At 43.7% G+C, this 12,302-nt stretch overlaps 1 protein-coding gene across 1 annotated transcript in view; it reads right to left on the bottom strand.

Moving 5' to 3' along the window:
* Positions 1-1,967: 1,967 nt before the first annotated feature.
* The window catches only part of LOC138666857 (C-type lectin domain family 4 member A-like), an 84,310-nt gene continuing 73,975 nt past the window's right edge, over positions 1,968-12,302 (bottom strand). The window contains exons 6-7 of the mRNA XM_069755036.1: positions 4,177-4,325; positions 1,968-2,078 (exon numbers count right to left, since the gene is read on the bottom strand). Of these exons, the coding sequence (XP_069611137.1) occupies positions 1,968-2,078; positions 4,177-4,325 (260 nt within the window). The remainder of the gene's footprint in view (positions 2,079-4,176; positions 4,326-12,302) is intronic.

Here is a 12,302-nt window from a genome sequence, read left to right as displayed (position 1 = left end):
AAGCTGTTGCTGTGAGCAGACAACATGCGGTCAAAGGAACTCTCAATTGAGGTGAAGCAGAACATCCTGAGGCTGAAAAAAAAGAAAAAATCCATCAGAGAGATAGCAGACATGCTTGGAGTAGCAAAATCAACAGTTGGGTACATTCTGAGAAAAAAGGAATTGACTGGTGAGCTTGGGAACTCAAAAAGGCCTGGGCGTCCACGGATGACAACAGTGGTGGATGATCGCCGCATACTTAATTTGGTGAAGAAGAACCCGTTCACAACATCAACTGAAGTCCAGAACACTCTCAGTGAAGTAGGTGTATCTGTCTCTAAGTCAACAGTAAAGAGAAGACTCCATGACAGTAAATACAAAGGGTTCACATCTAGATGCAAACCATTCATCAATACCAAAAATAGACAGGCCAGAGTTAAATTTGCAGAAAAACACCTCAAGAAGCCAGCTCAGTTCTGGAAAAGTATTCTATGGACAGATGAGACAAAGATCAACCTGTACCAGAATGATGGGAAGAAAAAAGTTTGGAGAAGAAAGGGAACGGCACATGATCCAAGGCACACCACATCCTCTGTAAAACATGGTGGAGGCAACGTGATGGCATGGGCATGCATGGCTTTCAATGGCACTGGGTCACTTGTGTTTATTGATGACATAAGAGCAGACAAGAGTAGCCGAATGAATTCTGAAGTGTACCGGGATATACTTTCAGCCCAGATTCAGCCAAATGCTGCAAAGTTGATTGGACGGCGCTTCATAGTACAGATGGACAATGACCCCAAGCATACAGCCAAAGCTACCCAGGAGTTCATGAGTGCCAAAAAGTGGAACATTCTGCAATGGCCAAGTCAATCTCCAGATCTAAACCCAATTGAGCATGCATTTCACTTGCTCAAATCCAGACTTAAGACGGAAAGACCCACAAACAAGCAAGACCTGAAGGCTGCGGCTGTAAAGGCCTGGCAAAGCATTAAGAAGGAGGAAACCTAGCGTTTGGTGATGTCCATGGGTTCCAGACTTAAGGCAGTGATTGCCTCCAAAGGATTTGCAACAAAATATTGAAAATAAAAATATTTTGTATGGGTTATGTTTATTTGTCCAATTACTTTTGACCTCCTAAAATGTGGAGTGTTTGTAAAGAAATGTGTACAATTCCTACATTTTCTATCAGATATTTTTGTTCAACCCTTCAAATTAAACGTTATAATCTGCACTTGAATTCTGTTGTAGAGGTTTCATTTCAAATCCAATGTGGTGGAATTCAGAGCCCAACTCGCGAACATTGTGTCACTGTCCAAATATTTCTGGCCCTAACTGTATGTGTATATATATATGTGTGTGTGTATATATATATATATATATAATCATCGTGATTACTCGCTAATCCCGCCCCCTGCACAGTAGCTCCGCCCCCCACCACATCACCACACACAATCCCACCCCCCAACCCATCACCGCACACAATCCCGCCCCCTAACCCATCACCGCACACAATCTTGCCCTCAACCTATCACCGCGCACAATCCCGTCCCCCAACCCCTAGTCCTATATCTATATCTATATCTATATATATATCTATATATATATATATATATATATATATATATATATATATATATATTCGTGATTACTTGCTAATCCCGCCCCCTTCACAGTAGCTCTGCCCCCACCACATCACCACACACAATCCCACCCAACACATCACCGCACACAATCTCGCCCCCAACCCATCACCGCACACAATCCCGCCCCCAACCCATCACCGCACACAATCACGCCCCCAACCCACCACCGCACACAATCCCACCCCCCAACCCATCACCACACACAATCACGCCCCACCCCATCAACTCACACAATCACGCCCCCCAAACCATCACCGCACACAATCCCACACTCCAACCCATCACTGCACACAATCCTGCCCCCCACCACATCACCGCACACAATACTGCCCTCCCACCCCATCACCGCACACAATACTGCCCTCCCACCCCATCATCGCACACAATCCTGCCTGTTATGGTAAGGTAATTCAGTACCACAATGGACATAGAAGTCAGAGCACATACAGTGACCTGACAATAACCCAAAAACATAGAACGAGCTCTGAGACGTGGGAACTCTGCTGACCGCAATCCCTAATCCTCTCCAACACACACTAGAGGCAGCCGTGGATTGCGCCTAACGCTACCTATGCAACTCGGCACAGCCTGAGAAACTAGCTAGCCTGAAGATAGAAAATAAGCCTACCTTGCCTCAGAAAAATACCCCAAAGGAAAAGGCAGCCCCCACATATAATGACTGTGAGTAAAGATGAAAAGACAAACGTAGAGATGAAATAGATTTAGCAAAGTGAGGCCCGACTTTATGAACAGAGCGAGGATAGGAAAGGTAACTTTGCGGTCAACACAAAACCCTACAAAAAAAACCACGCAAAGGGGGCAAAAAGACCCTCCGTACCGAACTAACGGCACGGAGGTACACCCTCTGCGTCCCAGAGCTTCCAGCAAGCAAGAAAAAAACAAATAAGCAAGCTGGACAGAAAAAACAGAAAACAAAATAGCAAAAGCGGAACTTAGCTATGAGAGCAGCAGGCCACAGGAACGATCCAGGAGGAAACGGGTCCAATACTAGAACATTGACTGGAGGCCAGGATCAAAGCACTAGGTGGAGTTAAATAGAGCAGCACCTAACGACTTCACCACATCACCTGGGGAAGGAAACTCAGAAGCCGCAGTACCACTCTCCTCCACCAACGGAAGCTCACAGAGAGAATCAGCCGAAGTACCACTTGTGACCACAGGAGGGAGCTCTGCCACAGAATTCACAACACCTGCCCCCACCACATCACCACACACAATCCCGCCCCCCACATCACGCTCGCTAATCCCACCCCCTGCACAGTAGCTCCGCCCCAACCACATCACCACATAATCCCACCCCAACACATCACCACGCATAATCCCGCCCCCCACCACATCACCACGCATAATCCCGCCCCCCACCACATTACCACACATAATCCCGCCCCCCACCACACCACCACACACAATCCCGCCCCCCAACACATACCACACACAATCTCGCCCCCAACCCATCACCGCACACAATTTCGCCCCCCCACCCCATCACCACCCATAATCCCGCCCCCCACACCTTTACCACCCATAATCCCGCCCTCCCACCACATTACCACCCATAATCCCGTCCCCCCACCACATTACCACATGTATTCCCGCCCCCCATCACATTACCACACATAATCATTCCCCCCACCACATCACACATAATCCCTCCCCCCACATCACACTCGCTAATCCCGCACCCTGCACAGTAGCTCTGCCCCCACCACATCACCACATAATCCTGCCCCCAACACATCACCACGCATAATCTCGACCCCCACCACATCACCATGCATAATCCCGCCCCCCACCACATCACCACATATAATGCCGCCCCCCCACCACATCACCACACATAATCCCGCCCCCACCACATCACCAAATATAATCCCGCCCCCCCACCCCATCACCAACCATAAAACATCACCACCCTATATATGGAGCCAGTCATCTAGTCTTATTTTATCCTTATATATGGGAGCGGTCATCTAGTCCAATATTATTCTCATATATCTGAACAATCATCTAGTCCTATATTATTCTTATATATGGGGCCGGTCATCTAGTCCTATATTATCCTTATATATGGGGCCGATCATCTAGTCCTATATTATCCTTATATATGGGGCCGGTCATCTAGTCCTATATTATCCTTATATATGGGAGCTGTCATCTAGTCCTATATTATTCTCATATATCTGAACAATCATCTAGTCCTATATTATTCTTATATATGGGGCCGGTCATCTAGTCCTATATTATCCTTATATATGGGGCCGATCATCTAGTCCTATATTATCCTTATATATGGGGCCGGTCATCTAGTCCTATATTATCCTTATATATGGGAGCTGTCATCTAGTCCTATATTATTCTCATATATGGGAGCGGTCATCTAGTCCTTTATTATTCTCATATATCTGAACGATCATCTAGTCCTATATTATTCTTATATATGGGGCCGGTCATCTAGTCCTATATTATCCTTATATATGGGGTCAGTCATCTAGTCCTATATTATCCTTATATATGGACACAGACATCTTACCTGCTGTTCCTGGTCCTTTATGACCACTAGATCGGCTCCCATCATCTTACAATAATCCCGGCTCTGGCTCCATGTTCTTCCTGTAACATCTGAGTAGTAATAACAGTGATCTCCGTGTAGTCGCCAATCAGGAGGACACAGAAGACAATCTGCAAGTTTAATAATGCTTCTTTAGGCTACTTTCACACTAGCGTTTTTGTGCATACGTCGCAATGCGACGTTTTGGCAAAAAAACGCATCCTGCAAAAGTGCTTGCAGGATGCGTTTTTTGTCCATAGACTAGCATTAGCGACGCATTGCGACGCTTTGACACACGTCGCAACCGTCGTGCGACGGTTGTGTCGTGTTGTGGCGGACCGTCGGCAGCAAAAAACGTTGCTTGCAACGTTTTTTGCTGCGTCGAGAACGCATTTTCCGAAACTCCGCCCCCTCCTCCCCGCACCTCACAATGGGGCAGCGGATGCGTTTAAAAACAGCATCCGCTGCACCCGTTGTGCACCACAAACAACGCTAGCGTCGGTACGTCGGCCCGACGCACTGCGACGGGCCGTGTACGACGCTAGTGTGAAAGTAACCTTAGGCCGGGGTCACACTAGACCGTAATACGGACGAGTGCAATGCGATAAAAAAATCATAGCGCTCGTCCCAATGTTAATCTATGGGGCAGCTCCCATCATCCGATATTTTCTCGGCCGTATTCAGGATCCGAGTGAAATCTCGGCATGCTGCGATTGTCAGCATATCTCGGCCGAGAATCGCCAATGAAAGTCTATGGGGGTGAGAAAAAATAGCACAGAACACGGACCGTCAGTGTGACTTGCGAGAAATTCTCAGGCATTGGGCAGGTGACAGGAGAGGCTCAGCCATTATTTGCTCATTTTGCAAGTGTGTGAGAAAATCTCGCCATACGGATGTCAAACGCATCATTTGATGCGAGAAAATCGCATCCTCGCACTGCACACGGATCACTGTTTTGGTAACATTTGTGCGATTCTCGTCCTTCAAAAACGGACCGCTTTTTTATACGTTGTGTGTGTCCCCGGCCTTAGTGTTTTATTATTAAGAGATGCAGGACCATTCATCTATTTATTTGAAGTCATTGATTGCACTTAGGCACTGCTCACCAGCTGTGCAAGAAGATGTAGCATACCCCACCCTGAATAGGATTGTATTGCCATTTCTGATACAACAAGGCTCTCTCAGGAACCGTGAAGGTCCTTAACCCCTTTCTGACATTAGACGTACTATCCCGTCGAGGTGGGGTGGGCCCCTATGACCACGGACGGGATAGTACGTCATATGCGATCGGCAGCGCTCACGGGGGGAGCGCCGCCGATCGCGGCCGGGTGTCAGCTGCCTATCGCAGCTGACATCCGTCACTATGTGCCAGGAGCGGTCTCGGACCGCCCCCGACACATTAACCCCTGGCACACCGCGATCAAAGATGATCACGATGTGCCGGCGGTGCAGGGAAGCACCACGCAGGGAGGGGGCTCCCTGCAGGCTTCCCTGAGCCCCCCGCAGCAACGCGATGTGATCGCGTTGCTGCGAGGGTCTTACCTCCCTCCCTGCTTGCTCCAGGCCCGGATCCAAGATGGCCGCGGATCCAGGTCCTGCAGAGAGGTGGCTTCACAGAGCCTGCTCAGAGCAGGCACTGTGAAGCCTGCAGCGCTGCATGTCAGATCAGTGATCTGACAGAGTGCTGTGCAAACTGTCAGATCACTGATCTGTGATGTCCCCCCCTGGGACAAAATAAAAAAGTAAAACAAATTTTTTCCAAATGTGTAAAAAAAAATATTATTCCCATAAATACATTTCTTCATCTAAATAAAAAAGCAAAAAAAATAAAAGTACACATATTTAGTATCGCCGCGTCCGTAACGACCCAACCTATAAAACTGGCCCACTAGTTAACCCCTTCAGTAAACACCGTAAGAAAAAAAAAAAAAAAAACGAGGCAAAAAACAACGCTTTATTATCATACCGCCAAACAAAAAGTGGAGTAACACGTGATCAAAAGGACAGATATAAATAACCATGGTACCGCTGAAAGCGTCATCTTGTCCCGCAAAAAACGAGCCACCATGCAGCATCATCAGCAAAAAAATAAAAAAGTTATAGTCCTGAGAATAAAACGATGCAAAAATAATTATTTTTTCTGTAAAATAGTTTTTATCGTATAAAAGCGCCAAAACATAAAAAAATGATATAAATGAGGTATCGCTGTAATCGTACTGACCCGAAGAATAAAACTGCTTTATCAATTTTACCAAACGCGGAATGGTATAAACGCCTCCCCCAAAAGAAATTCATGAATAGCTGGTTTTTGGTCATTCTTCCTCACAAAAATCAGAAGAAAAAGCGATCAAAAAATGTCACGTGCCCGAAAATGTTACCAATAAAAACGTCAACTCGTCCCGCAAAAAACAAGACCTCACATGACTCTGTGGACCAAAATATGGAAAAATTATAGCTCTCAAAATGTGGTAACGCAAAAAATATTTTTTGCAATAAAAAGCGTCTTTCAGTGTGTGACAGCTGCCAATCATAAAAATCCGCTAAAAAACTCTATAAAAGTAAATCAAACCCCCCTTCATCACCCCCTTAGTTAGGGAAAAATAAAAAAAATGTATTTATTTCCATTTTCCCATTAGGGCTAGGGTTAGGGCTAGGGTTAGGGCTGGGGCTACAGTTAGGGTTGGGGCTAAAGTTAGGGTTGGGGCTAAAGTTAGGGTTAGGGTTTAGATTACATTTACAGTTGGGAATAGGGTTGGGATTAGGGTTAGGGGTGTGTTAGGGTTACTGTTGGGATTAGGGTTAGGGGTGTTGTTGGATTGGGGTTTCAGTTATAATTGGGGGGTTTCCACTGTTTAGGCACATCAGGGCTCTCCAAACACGACATGGCATCCGATCTCAATTCCAGCCAATTCTGCGTTGAAAAAGTAAAACAGTGCTCCTTCCCTTCCGAGCTCTCCCGTGTGCCCAAACAGGGGTTTACCCCAACATATGGGGTATCAGCGTACTCAGGATAAATAGGACAACAACTTTTGGGGTCCAATTTCTCCTGTTACCTTTGAAAAAATACAAAACTGGGGGCTAAAAAATAATTTTTGTGGGGAAAAAAAAGATTTTTTATTTTCACGGCTCTGCGTTATAAACTGTAGTGAAACACTTGGGGGTTCAAAGTTCTCACAACACATCTAGATGAGTTCCCTGGGGGGTCTAGTTTCCAATATGGGGTCACTTGTGGGGGGGTCTCTACTGTTTAGGTACATTAGGGGCTCTGCAAACGCAATGTTACGCCTGCAGACTATTCCATTTAAGTCTGCATTCCAAATGGCACTCCTTCCCTTCCGAGCCCTCCCATGCGCCCAAACAGTGGTTCCCCCCCCCCCCACTTATGGGGTATCAGCGCACTCAGGACAAATTGGACAACAAATTTTGGGGTCAGATTTCTCCTGTTACCCTCGGGAAAATACAAAACTGGGGGCTAAAAAAATAATTTTTGTGGGAAAAAATTTTTGTTTTATTTTTACAGCTCTGCATTATAAACTTCTGTGAAGCCCTTGGTGGGTCAAAGCGCTCAAAACACATCTAGATAAGTTCCTTAGGGGGTCTACTTTCCAAAATGGTGTCACTTGTGGGGGGTTTCAATGTTTAGGCACATCAGTGGCTCTCCAAACGCAACATGGCGTCCCATCTCAATTCCTGTCAATTTTGCATTGAAAAGTCAAACGGCGCTCCTTCCCTTCCGAGCTCTCCCATGCGCCCAAACAGTGGTTTACCTCCACATATGGGGTATCAGTGTACTCAGGACAAATTGTACAACAACTTTTGGGGTCCAATTTCTTCTCTTACCCTTGGGAAAATAAAAAATTGGGGGCGAAAAGATAATTTTTGTGAAAAAATATGATTTTTTATTTTTACGGTTCTGCATTATAAACTTCTGTGATGCACTTGGTGGGCCAAAGTGGTCACCACACCTCTAGATAAGTTCCTTAGGGGGTCTACTTTCCAAAATGGTGTCACTTGTGGGGGGTTTCAATGTTTAGGCACATCAGTGGCTCTCCAAACGCAACATGGTGTCCCATCTCGATTCCAGTCAATTTTGCATTGAAAAGTCAAATGACGCTCCTTCCCTTCCGAGCTCTGCCATGCGCCCAAACAGTGGTTTACCCCCACATATGGGGTATCGGTGTACTCAGGACAAATTGTACAACAACTTTTGGGGTCCATTTTCTCCTGTTACCCTTGGTAAAATAAAACAAATTGGAGCTGAAATAAATTTTGTGTGAAAAAAAAGTTAAATGTTCATTTTTATTTAAACATTCCAAAAATTCCTGTGAAGCACCAGAAGGGTTAATAAACTTCTTGAATATGGTTTTGAGCACCATGAGGGGAGCAGTTTTTAGAATGGTGTCACACTTGGGTATTTTCTATCATATAGACCCCTCAAAATGACTTCAAATGAAATGTGGTCCCTAAAAAAAAAAATGGTGTTGTAAAAATGAGAAATTGCTGGTCAACTTTTAACCCTTATAACTCCCTGACAAAAAAAAATTTTGGTTCCAAAATTGTGCTGATGTAAAGTAGACATGTGGGAAATGTTACTTATGTATTTTGTGTGACATATCTCTGTGATTTAATTGCATAAAAATTCAAAGTTGGAAAATTGCGAAATTTTCGCCAAATTTCCGTTTTTTTCACAAATAAACGCAGATACTATCAAATAATTTTTACCACTATCATGAAGTACAATATGTCACGAGAAAACAATGTCAAAATCACTGGAATCCGTTGAAGCGTTCCAGAGTTATAACCTCATAAAGGGACAGTGGTCAGAATTGTAATAATTGGCCCGGTCATTAACGTGCAAACCACCCTTGGGGGTAAAGGGGTTAAGGTAGAACCTCAAAAATTAAGAATTGAGGGCATATTCAAGCAATATAATTTATTGTTTAACCCATTCACGCCACATTATTTATTACGCATTGCTTATATAGTGTTATCATATTCCGCATTGCTTTACACACATTATCATCAATGAAGCCATTGAGGCTCACAATCTAAAGTCCCTATCACTATGTATTTGGTGTGTGCAAGGAAACTGGTAAATCCAGAGGAAACCCACGCAAACACGGGGAGAACATACAAACTCCTTGCAGGTGTTGTCCTTGGTGGGATTTGAAGCCAGGACCTCAGCACTGCAGTGCTAACCACTGAGCCACTGTGCTGCCCTACATATGACCTCAATCTCTAACAGCGGGATTTAACACGTGCCGCCAGGGGGGTGCATTATTCCACGTTCTCATCGGCGCACCCCTTACGTTATCGCAGGGCGCAGATGGGTTGCCATGAGATCTGAGGGTCTGCAGAACACTCCAGTGCCTGTCGTTATGATACTCTTATGAATGCCGGCTCGTGGCCAGCATTCATAGGTGATTGTGATTTCTGCTATACATAGCAGTGATGAAGCCCTGCTATGTATAGCACAGGAGATCGAACGATTGCAGTTTCAAGTCTCATAAGGGGACTATTAAAGTAATAAAATAATAATTAAAAAAATATATGAAAAAATACAATGCAATACAAACATTCAAATCATCTACTTTTTAACACACTGAAAAAAAAAATTAAAAATACACATTTTGTATGGCTGCATTCAGAAATGTCCTACCAAAATCTAAAATAAAATAATCTGATTGCTAAACAGCTTAACGAGAAAAAAAATCAAAACACCAGAATTGCGTTTTTTTGTGGCTGCCGCAACATTGCAATAGAACGCAATAAGAAGCGATCAAAACATCGTATCTACCCCAAAATGGTATCAATAAAAACATCAGCTCAAGGTGCAAAAACTAATCTCTCACCCAGCCCCAGATCCTAAAAAAGGAGAATGTTACGAGTCTTGGAAAATAGAGACAAATGCAAAAAAAACATTTTTTCATGCGAATTTCGGAATTTTTTTCACCACTTAAATAAAATATAAACTACGGTATACATGTTTGGTATATGCATACTAAGACTGTCCTGAAGAATCATATTTCCAGGTCAGTTTTACCATATAGTGAATATGGTAAATAAAAAAACTCGCAAAACTATTGAGGAATTGCATTTTGTTTTTCCAATTTCACCCCACTTGGATTTTTTTTTTTACTTTTTCAAGTACACTATATAGTAAAATTAATTGTGCCATTTAAAAGTACAACTCATCCTGCAAAAGACAAGCCCTCATACCTTTGTTTAACCCCTTTACAATGTTTGGTGTAAAAGTACACCCACGTTGGGATCCCTGTCTTTGATGTGGGCTCCGGCTCTGAGCCTAAATCTTTACAGGCACATGTCAGCTGTTTTGAACAGCTAAGTGCATCTAACAGCCGTAGGTGGAATCGCTATCCACCCGCTGCTGTTAACTAGTTAAATGCCGCTGTCAATCTGTGACAATGGCATTAAACTCGCGCCTTTAAATGCGCACCGTAAATCCCGTCCATCGGTGACCCCGTCACGTGATTGCTGGTCACTGATGGGTTGGCATGACAACTAGAGGTCTCTAGCAGACCTCTATGTTGCCGGTGGTTGGCGCTCATAGCAAATGAGCATTTCTGCTACATACATGCGATCTGATCATTGCCTGTACTGTATGTAGCAGAGCTGATCAAAGTAGTGCAGTTTCTAGTCTCCCATGGAGACTATTAAAGTAATGCAAAAAAGTAAAAACAAAATGTTTTAAAAAATATTTCAAAAAAATAAAAAAATATAAAAGTTCAAATCATGCCATTCAAAATAAAACAATAAAAAAAAATAAAACATAGACATATTTGGCATTGCTGCATTCAGAATCGCCTGCTCTAGCAATATAAAAAAAGAATTAACCCAATCGCTAAACTGTGCAACGAGAAAAAATTCAATAAAATGCAATAACGGGCGATTAAAAGATCGTATCTACAATAAAATAAAAAAAATCAGCTCACCGTGCAAAACATAGGCCCTCACCCAGCCCAAGATCACAAAAAATGGAGACACTACAGGTCTTGAAAAATGGTGGAACGAGGAAAGGTGAATATGAAATACTCACCTGCTTCCGGCGCTGTCCTTGGCAGCTTATCCCGGACAGATGGTCTCCTGCGGCAGCAGCTTCTTCCTCTGTTCAGCGGTCACTGGTACCGCTCATTACAGTAATGAATATGTGGCTCCACCTCTATGGGAGTGGAGTCCATATTCATTACTTTAATGAGCGGTACCAGTGACCGCTGAACAGAGGAAGAATCTGCCAGCGCCAGAGACCATGGAACATGCAGGGACCGCGTCAGGAGTGCCAGGAGCAGGTGAGTATGAGACCATCGTCGCTCCCCCTCACCCGCCGACCTCCCTGCCGACCATGACTCGAGTATAAGCCGAGAGGGGCACTTTCAGCCCATTTTTTGGGCTGAATATCTCGGCTTATACTCGAGTATATACGGTACTTTCCGTATCCACTATCTTCATTCTGTTTAAACTATATTATTGCCTTTTAAAACATCTATATAAGTTATGCAAAATAAAAAATAACAATAATAATAATAACACTAATAATAAGTAATAAAAAAAAAATTCTAAAACAAATTCTAAAAAAATATACAGTACAGACCAAAAGTTTGGACACACCTTCTCATTTAAAGATTATTCTGTATTTTCTTGACTATGAAAATTGTACATTCACACTGAAGGCATCAAAACTATGAATTAACACATGTGGAATTATATACTTAACTAAAAAGTGTAAAACAACTGAAAATATGTCTTAGGCTGCCGTCACACTAGCAGTATTTGGTCAGTATTTTAAATCAGTATGTGCAAGCCAAAACCAGGAGTGGTGGGTGAAAAATGCAGAAGTGGTGACGTGTTTCTATTCTACTTTTCCTCTAATTGTTCCACTCCTGGCTTTGGCTTACAAATACTAATGTAAAATACTGGCCAAATACTGGATGTGTGACTGCAGCCTTATATTCTAGGTTCTCCAAAGTAGCCACCTTTTGCTTTGCTGACTGCTTTGCACACTCTTGGCATTCTCTTGATGAGCTTCAAGAGGTAGTCACCTGGAATGGTTTTCACTTCACAGGTGTGCCCTGTCATGTTTAATAAGTGGG

This window comes from Ranitomeya imitator, chromosome 2 (genome assembly GCF_032444005.1).
Source record: "Ranitomeya imitator isolate aRanImi1 chromosome 2, aRanImi1.pri, whole genome shotgun sequence".
NCBI lineage: Eukaryota > Metazoa > Chordata > Amphibia > Anura > Dendrobatidae > Ranitomeya > Ranitomeya imitator.
The sequence above is the reverse complement of the archived record's forward strand: the minus strand, read 5'-3'. Positions and strand labels throughout refer to the sequence as shown.